Source organism: Coturnix japonica, chromosome 1, assembly GCF_054131305.1.
Source record: "Coturnix japonica strain WE chromosome 1, WE-NBRP24, whole genome shotgun sequence".
Taxonomy (NCBI): domain Eukaryota; kingdom Metazoa; phylum Chordata; class Aves; order Galliformes; family Phasianidae; genus Coturnix; species Coturnix japonica.
Window position 1 is genome coordinate 109,478,755 of NC_140663.1, and position 20,484 is coordinate 109,499,238.

Below are 20,484 nucleotides of genomic sequence, written 5' to 3' on the forward strand. Positions count from 1 at the left end.
TGAGATCTGGTCACATACTAACTCTTAAGTATCATAGAATCATTAAGATTGGAAAAGATCAGTGAGACCATCTAGTCCAGCCACCAACCCATCTGCATATAATCACATTTCTTCCAAAACTGTTTCTAAAATGAACTGGCAGTCTATTAGGTCAGAAATCCTAGCCAGCTTTTCATCACTGGCTAAAGTCATGTTGACACTTGCTCATCTATCTTGCTAGATTCCAAGCGCTCACACAGATTAAATTGAATTTCACTTCAGAATGATTCTTCTACTCAAAGACATTCTCAATAGGTAAAAAGAATACACTGAAACTATCAACAGATGAGAGGTCATAAACCAGAGCAAAAATGTTTCAAATGAGAAAAAACAACAACAAACAAAACAACAAGGTAAAAACACACCTTATTCCACACTGCTAATACAGAAGAATCAGCATCAGGCATTCAAAATGAGCTCTTTTATTACTGATATGCAAAATACAGTTTGCAGTGAAGGTGTTTTGAAGTTCTTAAGTTTTCAACGTCACCTTCAAAATCATTTAGAGGTAAATAATTTTAGTTTCCTTTTGTTTTTCCTTTAGGTTTGTCATTTAAAAGAACTGTAGTTGATAAAACACAATTACAGCAAAATACTTCATGATGCATAGTGCCTAGGTGGTTATTCTGCCATCAGAGAAAATAACTGAACTTGAGAAAACATAATGGTATTTAGGAAGATGGCATTTCAGGCTCAGCAATGACTCAAACATTTTACACTGGTTAATCTGAAATTCTTTGCGTGTTTTTAATGGATTTAAGGAAACAAACACAAATGTATCTCACATGACCTCCCTGAAATAAAGCTTGACCCTACACTTTTCGTGATCAAAGCTTCTGCAGGCTTCCTAGCAACAAAGTTTCTGTAATTCACCAGACTGCAATGAAATCCTGCTTCATAGCACCTGCTTACAGAGACTACACTGTCTCTGGAAAAGGAAAATAAGGGTTTCTGAAGCAAAAGTAGTGAAAACTAAGACTGCATTTCTACCAATCTGATTGATATAATCTTAATCCATCATCTTTAATGACTAAATGCAGTTTTTCAAAGAACTACAGAAGAAGCATGGCGTATCTCCTGTCTGCCCCTACCTGAATAGAAAACAGAGATGGCACTTGTCAAGTGCTGGCACAGTGCCCACATAAATCAATTTAAGAAAAAAATAAACAAATACAGGTTCTATTTAAAAGCAACATACAAAACACCTGAAAACACTTTTCCCCTACCTCCACACTTGATCTCAGTTTCCATGGACTTCCGGCCACTTTTCCATCAAGTGTGAATTAACCCAAGCAGTCCTTGACTCTTTCACCATCACCTGACCCACTCAGACTCTTTTCCCTAAAAATATTCAATGGCTACACTGGCTTACCAGTATATGCACAAAAAAGAGTACTCTTTCTTCCTCAAATTATTCTGCTTTTTCTTTCATTTTTCCCCACTGAGACAGTCCGTTAATCTAAAAGAAAATCTTCTAAACAAATAAAGAATAAGCCGACACTGACACATTCTTATTTTCTAGTCACTAAGCTTCTTATGTACTCAGCAATCTTTTTTTTCTTCACCCTTCCTCCAACCACAAGGCAAATTATTTCTGAAAGAAGTTCATATCCCCATATACTACTATTAAAGTTTTAACCTTTGGTCTACTCCCTTCCTAATTCCATTTTGAGAAAGACTCCAAAACATAAATCAAAAGGCAACAATCTACTAGTAAGCAACCTGGAGAGGAAAAACAACAACAAAAACATTATAGGAAAATTGCAGAAATAAGGCACCTCTATCAGAAAAGGGCATCTATGGCCCACTAGGCATTTATTTATTTTACATTAAATTACAAATGAAATTTTCTATAAAAGAGTGCTATGGAGAAATAAACTACTCTTACTTTGAAAAGGAGCAAAATATTGCTGAAGATTACAAATTGAAGCTGCTTTGATAAACAAAAACAAGTTTTGTATTTGCAGCAATCATTAAAATTCTTCTTTACCTTATACATAATACACTGACTGGTGAATAAATAACTGCATGCGATAATACACATTCTGAAATACCACTGCTTCTGAATACTGCTTTGAACATTGTGCAACAACAAATCTTGCATATCAATAAGGTCAGTTCACATTTCTGTCAGCATGATTTTCAATGAGTTTTAACATTTTTATTGGAATATCTTTTTGACCATATGTACCAAAGGTAGATATTGCCTTGGTATTGTTTTCTGGCAGGGCTTTTTTGTTCAGTTTTTAACCTTTCACTATGCTTGTTTATCTACCCACTTGTATGCTTATCTTCCTACTTATACACTTACCAGAAATGGGGCAATTTGTATTAACTGTGTACTCTACATATGTACTTGAAATTCCAAATCTGGAAAAGCCTCCTTTTTATTAATAAAAAAAAATGTGGGCAGGGATTATTAGCAGGAGAAAAACAAAAATTTCCTGAATGCATTTGATAACAACGTTGGAGTAGAGGGAAGAACATAAAAAAAATAAATTAATTTTCATGGGTGATTCTGAGCACCAACTAATGCATAACAGGTGTAATAAGAAGCCAATCAAATATTCACACCACTTAGCTACTGAAGCTAGTTAAAGAAAACTATGGTAATTAGCTACTTAGCACAACCTTAAGTTCAATGTTTTAAATCCATGTTTAGCAAGTCCTCGAAGTCCTTAAGAAGTAGGACTGCAAGAAGTGAGGAATGGTGATAGAGAAGAGAAACTTTGTAATAACATTACTATTACTAAGGATATTAACTTATAGTATATTTGATACTATCCTAACAATGTTCATAGAATCATTCTATATGATACATTTCTATTCTGAGTCTTGGGCTCCTGGTACAAAGAGAGACTGGGAGCTACTGACCAGAGGCGCTGGAGCACCCCCCTCCTACCCCCTACAAAGACAGGATAAGGGATTGTTCAGCTTGGAGAAGAGAAGGCTGTGGGGTGTGGCTGTGGGGTGACCTCACTGCAGCCTTCCAGTACCTAAAGAGAGCCCATAAACATAAGGGGAGACAACTGTTTACAATGGTTGATAATGGCAGGAGACAAGGGGAAGTGGTTTTAAGGTAAAGGAGGTAAGATTTAGGTTGGGTATCGGGGGAAGTTCTTTACTGTGAGAGTGGTGAGGTGCTGAATAGGCAACCCAGAGAGGTTGTGGATGCCCCATCCCTGGAGGTGTTCAAGACCAGGTTGGATGAGGTCCTGGGCAACCTGGTCCAGTAAACGGGGAGGTTGGTGGCCCTGCCTGGCAGGGAAGTTGGAGATTCAAGATCTTCAAGGTTCCTTCCAACCCAAGCCATTCTATGATACTGGAGACAGTCCAAAGTAGGAAGCTACTGAAGCGACTTAAATTTAATAACACATCAGAAAGGAGGGTGGCATTAAGAGAGAAGTACTTGTCAAACAATGCCTTACTGTCTTAAGGGGAAGAAAACAATAATTCTAAAACAAAATAAAGCAGCACAGAAGCATAGCATTAGTATGAATGCAAAACAGATTACTATAATAATTTGCAGTGCCCTGAGGGACCTATTCCCAACAGCAAATTAAGTGGTGGGCAATGTGTAACATGCACAGAAAATGAAATGGTTAAACCCAAGTATGTGCCATTCTGCACTGTATCCCAAAGTTGATTTCTAAGTAGTTATTATGAACCCAACTTTAAATATTATTTAAAGGTTAAAGCACTAGAGTTAAAAACGTTTGTAACATTGTCTTTTTAAGGTTTTTCATAAACTGAAAAAAATAAAAAAATATCTAAAATAAATTACAAATTCCTATAAATTAGTGAAATACTATGAGATACTTCATGTATAAAAGAAACTGAGCTCTAAAAACAAACAAAAAAAAAAAACAACAACAAAACAAAACACCAGTTAAGGTGATATCAAAACATTTTGTTTTAGGCATTCAGCCTTAAGAAAGTATAATGAGGATTATCAGTGTGCTCAATGATCATGCAAAAGAAAAACTCAAAGACAATTTGAAATGCTAAGCTGGAGCACATTCATTTTAAGTAGAGATCAATCCACATATGTTTGGGGCTAGTAATGGAATTTTTCATTATCATTCTTCAGACTGCAGCTCAATTCTGTTCCAGTACATGCTTAAATTTAGCACGTAAATGCTCCTTTTGACTTCAAAGTATGGATTCATGTACTGGACTGCTTCCTGATTGGGAAAGCATGTCAGTTTTGGCAAAGTTAAGAGTCCTTTTTTCCAAAGATATTAAATAGTAACATTTGGTCTATTTCATTTCACACTGAAAAACATACAGAGAAAATTATTTACCTAAGACCATAGCAAATCAGCAGTACCATGAATGAGGATGACTTTAAATAAATAAATAAATATGAGCTGATACTCACTGGCTTTCTGGAAAATACTGCAGTCGTTCATTTTCTAACCACTTTGTCATTAATAGTGCGTACCATTAATGAGAAATATAATTATGTATACATACACAGACACATACATACATGTATGTAATACACATACATATATGTGTGTGTGTGTGTATATATATATATATATGATTTCATTGTTATATAGTTAATGAAAACAGATCAGATGGCTCTTACTCCCTCTTAAAAAGCTGGACAGTGAGTCACAATTACTTCTGTGGAAAACAAGCAGTTCGGCCAAGGGAATAGATGTCCTGTATGCTTTCTATCCTAGAGGACTGACCCTTTTTCACAGCTCAGTAAGGGCACAACTTACCATGGGACAACAGGTTAAGAAACACTTTGCACAAGAGCTCTCCATCCCTCAAAATAAGAAAGCAGACAGAAGAGGCAGGAAACTGGCATGGCTTGGCAGGGATCTGCCAGTCAAATTGAGGAGAAAGAAAGGCAAGTACAGGCAGTGGAAACAAGGACACATCACCTGCAAAGGTAACAGGGATGCTGTGCCTATTCCCATCTTTGCACATCCGAACATGTGGAACAGATTTTGGCAAGGGATGTTAAAAACAACAAGGGATTCCATAGGTACATAGGTCAGAAGAGACAGACAAAAGAGAGTATGCCTCCTTTGATAAATGAGAAAGGAGAAGTGGCTACAACAGATATGGAGAAAGCTGAGATACTCTATGAGTTCTTTGCCTCAGTTTTCTCTGGCATCTGGGATTCTCACATTTCTCACATCTCTGAACCACACATCCCTGCATTTCTTGGTGGGAACTGGGGGAGCAAACTCCACCCACACTCTGCCCACAGGCAGAGCAAGACTGAGAGTCTCACAAGACTGTATGCATTTGTCTATGGAGCCAGACAACATGCATTCCAGAGTCCTAAGGTAACAGGCCAGTGTGGTTGATAAGCCACTATCCATCATATTTGAAAAGTTGTAGCTGTCATGTAAAGTCCCTGATGACTGGGAAAAGGGAAACATCACTACCATTCATAAGAAAGGGAGAAAGAAGGACCTGGGGAACAATAGACTGGTAAGCCTCACCTGTGCCTGGGAAGATCATGGAATAGATATTCCCAGACTATATGTTTAAACACAAGGGATAAACATGTGATCTGAAGAACCAGTCTGGCTTCAACAAGGAAAGGTCTTCCCTTGGCCTTCTGTGATGGAGTGATGGCACTGGTAGACAATGGAAAGGAATCTGATGTCATCTACCTAGACTTCTGCAAGGCCTTTGACATTGTTCCCCACCACATCCTTATCTCTAAATTGGAAATACTGTTTTGAAAAGGTGGACTATTAGGCAGACAAAGAATTGGTTGGAAGGTCACAGCCAGAGGGTTGTGGTCAGTGGTTCTATATCAAGATGAAGGCCAGGGATGAGAAGTGTCCCCTGTCTTGGGGAGTGTCTAGGGATCAGTACTCTTTAACATCTTTATCAGTTATGCAGATAATGGGGTTGAATGTTCCCCCTCTGAAAATCTGCCGATGACACCAAGCTGAGTGCTGAAAATGATACATCAGAAAGAAGGGATGCCAACCAAAAGAACACCGATAAACCACAAAGGTGGGCCTCTGAGAACCTAATGAGTTCAACATAGCAAAGTGCAAGGTTTTGTACTTGAGTCAGGGTAATCCCAGATAAATACACAGACTGGGAGAAGAACTCCTTGAGAGTACCCCTGCTGAGAAGGGCTTATGCGTCCCAGCAAATGAAAAAACTTAACATGAGCCAACATTTGTAGCCTGGAAGGCCAACAGTATCCTGGGCTGCATCAGAAGAACGGTCGCCAGTAAGACAAGGGAGGTGACTGTTTCTCTCTGCCCTTGTGAGGCCCCATCTGGAGTACTGCTTTCAACTCTGGAGCCCCCAACTCAAGAAAGAAATCAAACTTTTGGAGAAGGTCTAGAGGATGACCACAAAGATGATCATAGGGCATAGACAGACTGAAGTACCTGGGCTTGCTCAGTCTGGAGAAGGCTGCAGGGAAACCTCATTGCAGCCTTCCAGTATTTAGAGGGAGATAAACATGAGGGAAAACAACTTTTTACATGGGTAGATAGCAATAGGACAAGGAAGAATGGCTTTAAACTAAACAAGGAAAGATTTAGCTTCAACATCAGAGGGAAGTTTTTCACAGGGTGGTGAGGTGCTGGAACATGATGCCCAGGGAAGTTGTGGATGCTCCATCCCTGGAGGTGTTTAAGGCCAGGTTGGATGGGACCCTAGGCAACATGATCTAGTACCTGACCTAAAAGCTGGCAACTCTACGTGCAGCAGAGAGGCAGGAACTTGATGATCCTTGAGGTCTCTCCCAACCCAAGCCATTTCACTAAACAAAGGTGGGGTCTTCTTCCACAGTCATTGTCACTGGCACCTCTGTTGCAGTTTGAGGCAGAGTGAAGATGAGAAGCCCAGCACTACTGCAGGATGGCCAAAGCACAAGACTGGCTAGACATACCTTGGATCTTGCCCAGGCAGTAAAATGCACCCTTGCTAATATAATCTGTGGGGAGGGAGCAGCCCACATTCCATTACCACACCAAAAAAAACATCAATCATATTTGAAGGGAAAAAAAAAAAAAATTCAAAAGAAATTTTCATTTTCCAAATTTGAACACAGAAGACTAGCAACACTGCTCTTCTCAAAATCAGAGAGGAGGAAAGCCCTGCTAATCTTTGGTACTGTATTTATTTATGAAAGCATCAGAGAAAAATGCATTGTTTTTATATAAAAAGAAAAGCAGTGTCATCAAACAAACTCACACCAAGGGGACATAAGAGATATTTAGCACAGACCAATTGAGTGACAGTAGACTAGTACTTCTGAAAACTAGAAAAAAAAGAATTCTCCCCAGCACTTCTACTTCTAACCAGCCCACCTTCTCACACTTCTCTAATCTCCAGTTTCTTAGATGTGCACACTCCTGCAAAATTCTCCATATCGGCATTGGCCCTTTCCTCATGCCCTTGATGAAACACCAGGAGAGCCAATGATCTCCAAAGTCTCATCCCTCTGCATGGTGGGCACGGTTGCACCACATGCATCTCTCCTCAAGCACTGCCTATCCCAGCACTGAATTGCAGCCCAAAGCAAGAGGATATGCACACAGAGGGAGGGCCAGCATTTCACAACAGATGGCTGTGACCCACCCCTGCAGCAGCCAACAGAGAAGAATTTATCCTGACATTTGTCTAGAGAAAAGGAATACAAAGCCAACAAGCTGCTTCACAATCTCAGCTGAAGAATAATTTGGGTCCAATAGACATTTTATTTTCTGCTAGAAATAGCTGCAGTAGATAATCTTAGTGGTCTTTTCTAACCTTCCTGATTCTATGAAATAGAACACCAAAAACGTAGTAGAACAAAGGTGTAAGATAGTACCAAATCTCTCCACAGTTATCAGTAGTAGACAGATAAGTTGTAACCTCAGAAATACTAGCATCACGGTACAGAACAATGCTTGACTGAATAGATCTAGTTTAATTTCCTAGGTTACTTTTACTGCATTTGACAGCAACACCAGAATGAACTTGAAGCAAAGGAGACTCTTCCCTTTCCAGCAGACAAAGATAGGGACAGTTATAAATCATATTAGAGAGGAGAAACAAAAGGATGCGGTAAGTTCTCTAAAATATACTCCAAAAAGAAGTTCATTAAGCAAGTGCTTCTCAGTGTTGGCTTCTGCATTTTTTAAACAAAGTATGAGCAGAAGTGCATACAAAGTATTCTAGCCTAACAGGGACATGGTGAACATGAAGGATGTATACAGCACAGCCCAAACTACTTTTATAAAATCAGGATGCTTTTTATAAAGCATCTACGAAGCACTAGAATTTCCTTATTACTGTCCAACAATAATAAAGACAAAGAATAATACAAGACAGTGTTCACAAGATAACAGCCATTTACTATTACAAAAGATTAAATTCCTAAGTAGATGCTCACATACCTGTTGTACAATTGTTGTCAGCTCTAGACAGAGTTGTATTACATTATTTCTTGTTACTGAGTAATCTGTCACAGCAGCAAAAGGTGATCTAAGAAGAAAGAAGGAAAAAAATGACTTTGGCATATATCCACTTGTTTCAGTGGTTCACAATAAAATTAGTGCCCATAGAACTTTTTTAATGCAGTTCTTTTCTAGTGATATTAAAAGCACGGAGAATATTACAATTATTAAAACTGCAAATTGCAGGATACATATCCATGGAAAACATTCAACTCTCCTTGTTTTTCTTCCTTAAGAAGCTCCATTTATACAAGCACAATTTCTTATAGTGTTTCAGCGCACTGTTGAGCTACTTTCACACCCAAGAAAACACATCCCACATTACCTTCTGCAGTTGTTTGAGAACACCATTACTAAGGTACCATTTTCACCTCTATTATGAATGGTACACAGATGTTAATTGCACCAGAATAGTATTTCAGTGATTCACTGGGATTTCCAGGATCATGCCTGATGTCTAATTGTAATTACTGGAGGAACTCAGAAGAAGTAAAAATTTTATCCAAATGAAAATGCCATTTAGAGACAGAGATGGATCAACATTCAAAAACAGCTACAGAGGTTAAACTGGCGGCACAGCTTAACATCCCTCTACACTGTGCCAGTCAGAAGTGATCAGTGAAATGAAAAGTGTAATCCAGCACTTAATGAGGTCACCTACATGTATCCTACACCTTAAACTTCATGTCAGAATGCTTTAAATGCTTGTCTACCAAGAAGCTTGCTTATTTTCTGGAGACACTACTAAAACATATTTGGTTAGTGAGGCTGGCAGTCCTCTGATTTCTGTGTTACAAATCTGTCTTAAAGTATAAACTCAACTTGATCTATTCTGTGTACTCAAGAAGCAGCCAAACACTAGGCAGGGCTGGAATTTTCTGCAAGTAAACAGTTCTACTCCATCAGTGATGCAAATGAGGCTTTTACAGACATTATTACTATCACAAAGATGGCATTTTCTACACCTGCTTCAAACATTTAAAACAACCTCCCCATCCCCCCTTTAAAATTGTGTGTGTCCAGGTCTGAAATCTACCTGAAACCTTCATTTAATAAGGTCATGTTAACTTATGAACTCATTTTTACTTCAAATGAAGGAAATGAAGCCAACAAATGGCGTTCTTTTACTTTAAATATTGATGTTAATACAGTTTGATCCTCAAATTACACAACTGGAATCTATTTGACATTTCAAAGCCTCCAGCATTGCTCTAAACAAAATCGCATGGTAGGCTTTGGCTTCTAAAACTCTATGATTTTCTCTCATACTTTTACAATTTAGTAGGTTTCATGGTTCATGAGGAAAATAATGACATTTTTACCAGCACTGCTCTTAGTGAAGAACGTTAGAAATACCCCAAATAAACTTTGTTGACATTAAAGAGGAGGCAAAGAGACTGAGACATTACTCATTTTTATTACATTGAGGTTTACAGAGTGAAGATTTACTGAAAACAGCATGGAAAGAAGTGACACATGGGTGGCAGCAGAAGGGAGAAGCTTCCTAAGAAACATAATCCTTATTAAAATATTTTGAGAAGTGATTAATTACTTGGAAGGATGACAGGTCCTTGTTTCCTACAGGAGACGTAAGCAGTCCTCAAGCTAACTCCTCTGTAGTTCTCTGTAGCTAACAAACACTCAAATGGCAGTCTCTGCCAATGCTTCTATGGGATATTGCTACAGATTGGACAGCTACGATTGAAATTCCCTCTCCACACCCTCCCTAGTTCAGTCCACTTCACTGGAGGTAGTCTGCAGACACATGGACTACTGCAGTAGGCAACTGGGGAAGCAACAAAGACAAAAGCCTCTCCAAGTATTCACTGTCTAAGGGTACGTATTTTGGTATTACATCCTGAACCTCAATTACAACCATGAAAGTCCAGCAAGACTTGATATAACAAAGCAGTTTCAACATAAACATCAATAGAAAAGTCATTATGGAATCACTGATTTCAGTAATAGACACACTGTAAAACACCAAAAATTCCTCTTCATTAATATCTGATTTTAAAATGCATTATTTTAATGCAGTACAGAATTATTGAATAAACAGATCAAATACAAATGCAGATAAATCCTACATACACCTTTTCAATTGGCTACTAGAGCACCTTCCTTCTCAAGACTTCTAAAACATACCAAGCTAGAGGAATTCCTTGTTTAATTAGACCACTTATCTCCACTTTAAAAATATATATGAATTTCTTGACTAGTCTGAACTATTTCCATCAATCTCTAGTTTTTATTACTTTCTTTCAAAAGTCTTTTGAGTTCCTTGAACCTTCAATTCTCAGGTACTTCTCAGGTACATATGAAACCATATGCATTCTCAGGTACATATGAAACCATATGGTTTCAGTGAAGGAAATTTCCTGTGAGTAACTACAATATTCAATGTGCGTTTTGTACAATTCAGCATTCTTTAAATTAAATAAGAACTAAAAACTATCCAGATATCAAGGTTGTATGTTGTTCCACTTCCTGCTGTGGCATGGTCCTCTGCCCCCTATTACCTTGCCTCTCACAGGCCTTCCAAAAATCTTTTCCACATACATTTCCCTATTCCTTGAATGCTTTACTCAGTTCCTCTTAAAAATTCATTATTTCTGCCCTCAAAAACTCCCAGCAATCCTTTTTCTTTGCAACACCCACATGAAATGCCTTTATAACACCACAACACATGTATGTTTTGTGACCATGCATGCTGGTGACAAGGGAACCTCTTAATTCTTCCACTACGTAAACCCACATTGTGAACCTGCACCATGTTAGACTTTATATATTCATATTCATGTGTTTTAGACTGAAAACCACTTGACAGAAAGTGCATTATTTGAGGGGTGGGTCACTGAAATGTGGTTTCTTTTTGTTTGGTTTTTCATTTGTTTTCCATGTGCCATAATTGCACAAATCAGATCTACCTTGTCAAGACAAGTAATAATCAAGTAATAACAGGACCGTATTGAGTCCCATGAAGAGGAGGCCTCAACATACTAACAGCTTTTGTAAGTAAAAAGTTAGTGGTTTGCAAACATTCAAGTGTAATTCTCCCAATAAACGTTCCTCTTTACTTACTACTACAGAAGAGTCGCACAGTAAACATAAATGAGACTCATTCGCTGAGAATGAGACAAAGAAATCCAACTGCACACACTTCATCTACAGAGTAAGAAAATGCATGCACTGTGTCACCATGGTGAAAAGCAGGAGAGCCATTTATGAGTGGGAAATGCATTCTCCTAGCACAGTACCTTTCATGCAAAGCATATTAAAAGAGTGTGCTGAAGGTGACCACCTAGAATTGCTCTTACTTAAACAAGAGCATTTACATAATTGCAGGCTATACTTTGTGCACAAAAAAGCTCAGTAAACAGGCTCAGAGAGCCTATTCTGCTATCCAGACTCACCCACTGAAGCATCCAAATGTCCATAACTTCAGGCACAGATTTGAGCCTACCTTTACAGGATTGAAGTAAACTAAACATACAAGTGCTTTGCTAAATACTAGCACACTTAAGAACATGACAGTACAACTTGCTAACTTGGTGTTCAAAGTAAAATGATTACATGCCATCATCCCGTGACTGCTCAGGACAGCAGATCTAAGTTTGCCAGGAATGTCTTTTACTCTAAAATTTTACATTTTGTTACTGCTCTCAGCAATTTGGCCCACCTCTTTAATAGGTCCAACAATTTCTATTTGCAGTAGGGCTTTTTGTTCATCTTGTGCTGTTTTGCTCACACATCAGACTAGAGGCAGAAGTGGTAAATTAATCAAACTCATGTATATTTGTCAGCCTGCCAATTTTTCTCCAGACACAGCTCTGAAAGACTGGAACTCAAAAGCTATTTCCACAAGATCTCTTTGCTCCTATTACTTCAACTTCAGCGTAATCCATAGCTGCAGTTTAAGATTTTATGGGGATATATGCTGGGGTGAAAAACAAGGGATACAGGAGCACTGCTGTGAAAGACATGCTAAATAGCTGCCCAAACAGATGGCTGAGTCAAAAAGTACACTAAAAGAAAAATAAATAAATAAGTGAAAAATCCAATTTTCCCTGGCAAATCCTAATCCATGATTATCAAAATCTGTAACACAATACAACACACAAAATTTGCAGTAGTTATCTAATGGGAAGTTGATTATATTTTTTTAAATTTTTAGAAAATAAATGAGATGTGAGAACAGTACTAGAGCTCTGTCTTAATCATAAAGTTACTGCACTAAACTCCAAAATCGGAAAAGCTCAGGATAGCTTCCTGGAATCACTCTGTCACTGCTTTTCAGTTCATACTTCCCTCTGGACAAAAGCTTTGAAGCTTTCACTGGTGTCATTGAAGATGCAAGTAAAATACAAAAAAGCAACTTGATTAACAACATAGAGTGAGTTCATAGTGCTTTCAGTTCAATAAAGCCTCAGATGAATGGTACCTTATTCAGAAATCTCACAGAGGCAGTGAACGCTGACAAATACACAAAGCAACACTTGTAAAAAGTGATTTTATGTAGGACTGTAAACACGTAAGAATAATACCTTACCTGGGATTAACAAAAATAAATATGTCTAATTTCTGTTTAAGGGCCCAGGTACCACTGGATACAGTACTGTACAGAAAAATATACTTTTTTTGAGGTTAGAGATCACTTTAAACCATAAAATTGGTTTATTCATTCTTTGAATACACAGTAATGTACTCACAACAGTAATTCTACTTTAATCATACATTAAAGATTTTTTGCTTTGATATACCATAAGTTTATGTTTGGCTTGAGGGACCTACAAGTTTTAGCTCAATTCCTGTTTTTACATAACTTAAATGTCTTTCTTGATTGTGTTTTTTCCTCATGTTTTCTAATGATTTTCTCTAACTATTGAGTTTATTTTTCTGTTGCTTAACAGTACTCATCTTCTTCCTGCATTTATATCAAATAACAAATTTGTAGAAAAGTTGCCCCAACTTTGAAGGTAATATTATGTGCATTTTCACTGACGTTCAGAAGATACAAAGGAATGCATTCACAAGAACTGTTGTACATAATCTTAGCAAATTATGCATATTGTACAGAAAGCACTGAGGTTTCAACCTCTTCAGAATAGAGTACATGAACCCTATTAAAGACAGAAGAATTTCCAGGAACCCAGTACACCAGAGAAGAAGAAAGAATCAGAATGATGGAATCAATTACTATTTCAAAGATTACAAGATACAAGAACTACAGGAACAAAGACTGAAAATAATAACTATTATCTAGCTTGAAGTCTGGAACGCCTGGACAGCTCCTCTCTTATTATTATCTAATTCCTAAGAAGTATCACTTCACAGCAGAGACATTTAGACGCCAAGTCATTCAGAACACCAGGCGAATAGTTTGTTGCTACAGTGTGGAGTATGTATTTCCATCAGCTTAAGAGCTAAGTTATGTGTCAAGTGGAAATACATCATACTTTCAGAAAAGACTCTCAGTTTTTCAAGGAAGCTCAAATCTAAGCACCCAGATGATCTGCAAAAAGTTTTAAGATTAGGGAAGGAGGATAAAACATTATTAAGACAAATTATTTTCTTGAAGATTTTGTGCAGTGAGAGAATAAAGGGAAGTTGAAGTTAGTCTAAAAAGTTTAAGGACATAATCTATTTCTATGATGACAATTTCTTTGCAGGACCTAACTACTGGGAAGCCATTTTATGCTCCTAAAATTTCTCAGCCAACCTCTCTTGAAAACAGCTTGGTTTCTCTTCTGAAATTTCCAGTTCCTTAATTAATTTAAGCTTGTAGACCTTAAAACCTCAGCAGTAAAAGCTATCCTAATTTCCAGTAAAAACGTCTATCTGTGACATACATCTGTAAGTACAGCTGCTACAAGCAGAGGCCTGGAACAAAGAGCATCCTTAGATTAGCTCTGCACAGTGCCACTACAAGAGCCACAGTAAAAGCAACCCAGCTAATCATATCTTTTACACTCTGTTTGATAATTGTACTTGGCCATTATAAGTAGCAAACATCCTATGGAGATATCATAAAGGGAGGGCTTCCTTGACCATCTAGCAAAGCACGATTCATGTGCTATAATCATCATTCCCCACATTTAAAAAACACCACATCACTGCATTTCTAGGCAAGGTGAAGATGCTGCTGGCTTCTCCCTAAGTGACCCGTGAGGCAAATCAACATAGGGACAATGTAGAATTGACGTTAATATGGAGTGGATAACCCTAATAAACAAGTTTTATCTCCAAATCTCCCCCCTCTCATACCCTACAGATGGAGCTGGTGTTAGGCACCAACCAAAAGAACTCAGATTTGTCCCAGATTTAATAGCAGCAGCTGTGCAGAATGAAATTAAGTCCACATTCCTGACTTTAAATATTTAATATCTAAAATCTTACTATCTCCCCCTAGTGGCCCCAATAGCTGCTTAGAAAAAAAATGTAATAAGCAGCATGCTGTTGCACTCCAGATGTTCCACCTTCCTGAGAAGGATGCACTCATTGGCCTGCTCTCACCCCAGCTTGGGGGTTTCACAAATAAGGAAGAACAAACCTAAATAAGAAAGCCTCACACTCTCATAAATCAGAAAGGACTTAAAATCTTACAGAAAACATTTGCTCTTAGCACTACATGTTTAGGCTACACAGAACATCAAAAGCACTTCCTCAGAAATCTGAATGAAATTAATACATTGCTTCAAGGAAGCCTCATTTGGACGCTAAATACAACACTGTTAAAAGCAAATTTTCACCACTGCTTCCTTCATCTTTAATTTCTTGGAACTTCTGGGTTTGATGAGCTTCAGATAAATACATGTCATTTTGCATTTCACTTGAGAGTAGGACTGACATACACTTAAAAAAAAAAAACCAAAGCATTTTAAAGATCTTCCCTCACCAACACTACAACTAACCAGTTTACAGGAACGCACTGACACATTAGCATCGGGTGCAATTCTATCTGTTCTTTTTCTATTTCTTGCCAAAACAAGAACTTCTTTTTTCAAAGTTAAATGCAAATATGCATGAAAACCTATCTTTAAACTTCAGACTATTGAATGTAAAATATCATTTCCAATTCTTTACTAGCGGTCTTTATCCATTATCCACAATTTAAATGAGAAAATAATCAGTGTCTTTTCTAAACACAGTGAAGTCCCAAACACTGATATGCCTATGCAGAACACACTAGCTATTATTAGCTAGAAAATAAGTCCATTTGTCTGTATCTACAGTTTCAGAGGCATTGTCCTGTGGTTTTTAAAATAAATAAATAAATAGAATTAATAATAATTAAAAACACAACCAACCTACCCTGCAAGAATACACCCACACAGAGTAAAAGTATATATTTACACCCACATAATGAAAAGTATGACTATAGTTAATCAGTTTTATTTTGTCAGAGCAAAGAATCTGATTTATGCAGGGCAATGTATTATTCTATATTGTTAACAAAATATGCAAACATCCCAATCATGTCACAGCCTGTTCTACACTGTATTTCCAGATATGTGTAGTATTGAAGTAAATTTGGAAGTATTGTAATGCTATGAGAATCATATACTGACAGTTAACTAACAAGACAAAGTTAGAATTTGTAAGAGGATTCTGCTATCATGTAACTGTCTTCATTACGTTTTGTCACAAGGTTGGGTTTTCTGCATGTCTATGAATTGGTTACCTGCAACACATTTGGGAGATTTTACCTGTCCAACCAAGCCAGGAGACTTTTAGCAGCTCCAATGAGATCCACTACTGATGTCAGAAAGTCATTTGGTAATTTGCGGCTGGTCCTTCCATCATAGTGACCACTCCTCCTCCTCCCAGTGATGAAGTTCTGCAGATTTTTGGCAGATGCATTCAGTTTGTGTGAAAGAGTTTTCAGATTTTCTGTTTCCAAGCCATAGTTCTGAAATTAAAAAAGAATAAACAGAGAAACTTAGCTGTGCTGCTGAACATGAAGTACTAAGAAGAGCAAGACTGATCTGCTTCAAAACTTAATCGTTCCTAATAATTAGGTATAAATACACCCACTCATTAGATTTTAAATGTATGGCATGTTCTGTTTCTAAAGTGCATAAAAATAGAACAAAAGAAGAACAAAATTATGAGTGATCTTTTAGCTGGTTTAAGTGCACTAAGAAAAAAAAAAAAAAAAAAAAAAAGACAAAACATTTCTTTCTAGTCTGGAGGTTTGATTTTCCAAGCAGTAGACCCAATGGTTCTCTCAGTAGATCTGACAGTTACAGATTTTTGCCTTCAGTCTCATGTAAGAAAAGAGGGCTTGCAATTAGCAGAAGTGAACGGTATGAACACAGCATAATACATGTTTATTACTTTTTTTTTTTCAAATTCTTGTTGGCAGCAAAAGATCAACATAATCACAGACCAAAGGACACAGTGCTACTTTGCTCATAGTATGTGTTGCCAATTTGGAGCTGTAAACTTTGCTTCCATTTAAGAGGCAGTTCCTTAAGCTGAAATTACAGTCCTCTACTATGCAGCAGATACAGAAATAATTATGCAGAAATATTAACAAATACCACTTGAATATCCTTCAAATTTACTGAAATGGCACTAGAGAATGTGAATATCCTAATTTAATGTTCTATTACAATATATTACAGAAACATCAGCAATTTGTTAGTTCTGAAATAGATTTGGTTTCCTCACAAACACAAAGAACACTAGCATTATTCCAAAAGAGATCTTTTCTTCCTATTTTAAATAAATATGCAACTGTTGAGAATTTACCTTGCCACAAGAGATGGGACTACTAAAATGCTCCTTGCCTAAAACACATCATAGGGTTATGCCGTGGCATGGCTTCAACTTGATCTGAGGCAAAAGCTACTCACTACTATCCAAGGTGGATGAAACAGGATGCAAAAAGCCTCAGCTACATACAAAAACACATTTCCTAACAACACCCCCTATCTCTCATCCCAGACTCCCTGGGTCATTAGTATGGTTTGGTTAACATACTAATCTGTCTATGAGGAAAAGCAATGTGTTTACCAATTCCAGTCTAAGACTACTAAAGCTTATTATTCTTCTTCCCTACAGGCAAGGGGGGAAGGAGGGTAGAAAAAAAAAGGTTATTTACAATGGTTGTCATTCTCCTAATCCAAACCATTTAATAAATCAACTTATCTACTCCTTAATTATACAGGGACTCCAGGAAGATTATACTGACGTAAGACCCAGTAAACACAGAGCCTCTAACCTTTCCACAGTTCTAATCCCAGGGCAACACTGAAATATTGTGGAAAAGATTCAGAATATGGTTGGGCTGTATCTCCCAACTACATCCTTTTGACGCCTGTAAATCAGACACAATAAGGAATCACTACACTGTCAGTTACCTTTCCCAATTTGGGACTCAGCTTAAGAGGGAAACAAGTATATGCTAAGGGTACATTTTGAAAATCTCCACTGCGGTTTCTGAGAACATCACATTTCAGCCAACAAATAGCTTTGTGGGAATGTTTATAACTGCACCGTTTCTGTGTAGGTGCTGTCCTCTGCCACCTCACTCAGTTTCCAATTAGATATCTAGGCAATTACTTTTCCATCATGTAAATATTCTATAGCAATTATACAATACATAGAATTAGGCTATAAATTAAAAATTTACAAGATGAAGACAATAGATTATGACAGAAAAGTAAAAGATACTTTGTCGTGCAGTTAAGCAGCTCGTAATTAATGTTATTAAATCTGCCCAAATTAAAGAGATAAACATCAAATAAAAATAAATTTGTTTTTGCTGCAGTTTAATATGGTTGCTGTGGTTGAAAGAGCTTGATGAAGATCTAGGACTTAGTAGGAATAAGCTGCAACAACACCTACAAATAAAACAGGTTGGTGCTGGTTTTTTTTCTAACCGCATACAGACATATTCTCTTTCCTTTCTCAGACACCTTTTTTTCACAGTAAGATATGTGGAAAGGAAAGGACAATGTTAATGAACACAAAGTATGTGTCCAGATACATTCACCAATAATGTATGTTTTCTTTAATGTAAAAACCAGAGGGGCCCAGCTGGTATCTAAGTTGCATTCAATTTAGTCATTCATTAGGAATGGTGTTGATTTTGGCATATGTACGAGACAGACATAGGCAGAGATGTGAAACATAAATAAAAATTTAAAGCAGAGTATACAATGGCTGCTCTGACATCCTTGATGTCAGAGGTGGATGTAGGTGGTATAGCAAATAGAGGCTGAACCTTACCAACAATATTCTGCTACATTTTGCTGCTGTGTGACAGAAGGCAATAGAGAGACAGTATGACACAATCGCATCTGACATGGAAGTACAGATGAAGCAAAGAGGAGGAACTAAATTCCCCTTCGCAGAAAAGATTGTAGCCATTAACATTTGTTGACACTTATAATGTTTATGGAAACCCAACAGTTGCTGCAAGCACAGTGAGCGCAGTAGGTGGTGTGTTTCAGCAGCAGCAACAGCAGATCACCTCTGCTAGTGCAGAGTTTTATAAGTTCAGCATGCAGATTCTTGTTCAGCACTTGTGAAACTGCACAGCTAATGGTGGTGACTATTTAAAAAAATACAAATTTAAAAAAAAAAAAAAGAAAAGAAAAGAAAAGTGTTCTTTAACTGAAAATTTGCTTATCAAATAGAGTCTCTTGGTAGCTCCGGTAGTTTCCATAGAGGCATTACTTTTGGAGCAAGCTACACAATTTTGGGCAGCTCTCTTTAATAAAGCCTTCAATGAGAAGACTCCTACAACAGCAGCCAAGCTAACAAAATCCCCATTTCATTTATCATTAATATTTCTGGTCCTCATAAAAAAAATAAAAATAAAATCCAATGTGTTATGTGTTCTAATATTGAGGAAAATGTCCAAATAATAACTGCCAAGTTCAGTCATAATTTATATGTGGTAATATACCATTAACAATATGCTTCCTGTAGAAATAGTGTTTATCTCTAAGCAATGTAAAAAGATAATTGCAGGCAAAGAAGATGACAATTATTTTGTTTTTCCCTCCTCTGCATTTAGTCCGCACTAACACAACTTACAGTGTCATTAGCCAAGATTATAAATTTATAGTCATTAAAAGAAGCATAAAGAAATCTGTGCGCTTGTAGAGATTACTACCATTGAGGCAAGTCTATACATTTCTTTCTCAGTGAGGGGCCACAAAGGAAGAACGTCTTCAGAGACTCTACACCTCAACAGAAATGGCTCTAATCGCACCTTTTCTCGCAATCACAAAACAAGAACTTGATGAAGCTAAGCCATGCAGTGTAATAGCTTGTCAGCAGGAGCTCAAGAGAAAGGTGGTGGGAGCTATTAATAGGCATTTTACCTGCTAATTACTTTTCTGTGGATTCACTTGGCAGTGTCAGTGAAGAATTGTAGCTCTTTTCTTTGCATGCTGACAAGCAGCAGCTGTAATCACCAGTGATGAATTTTGATTAGTTTTTATTGGTGGAAAGAGACAGCTTAGCCCTGTCTCTGCCTGTCCACCCTTGCATCAGCATCACAGGCTAGAGAGTTAAGTTACCAAATTTTGGAAGCGAAATGAACTTTTGGAAGCTAGTTTGATCAATAACTAAAAAAATGAAAACAAAAAATAAAATCAGAGCTCAATTTCTTCTTTTGTTAAATGCACCTAAACCTTGCCAGCAGGTAAGCACATCTCACACTTAATACTGATTAGAGAGTATTTCTATCTCTGTTGGCTCAGACACGGTGACTAGAGGCTGCTAACATACCTTCAGAGTATGTCGCCACTGTTGTGGTGCAACACAAAGACATCCCCGCTAACTAAAAACATCAGCTTCAAATACCAAGAGAATTCCCTATCTGAATTCACTACAATATACTATATAGATATACTCACAGACCCACTACCAGATCCGAAATATCTTACAACACGTGTCCTGTTTAGAACTTTTTATGAAGACACAAAAGCCTATATTTCCCTAAGCACAAGGGCCACATTACGTTCAAGAACATCATATGATTCCT

General features: G+C 37.4%; 1 protein-coding gene across 7 annotated transcripts in view; it reads right to left on the reverse strand.

The window, feature by feature from the left end:
- Window positions 1-20,484, reverse strand: part of CNKSR2 (connector enhancer of kinase suppressor of Ras 2) — a 198,711-nt gene that overhangs the window by 138,555 nt on the left and 39,672 nt on the right. For all 7 annotated transcript variants that reach the window (XM_015885366.3, XM_032440929.2, XM_015885347.3 and 4 more), the window contains exons 3-4: window positions 16,187-16,389; window positions 8,421-8,508 (exon numbers count right to left, since the gene is read on the reverse strand). In XM_015885366.3, the coding sequence (XP_015740852.2) occupies window positions 8,421-8,508; window positions 16,187-16,389 (291 nt within the window). The remainder of the gene's footprint in view (window positions 1-8,420; window positions 8,509-16,186; window positions 16,390-20,484) is intronic.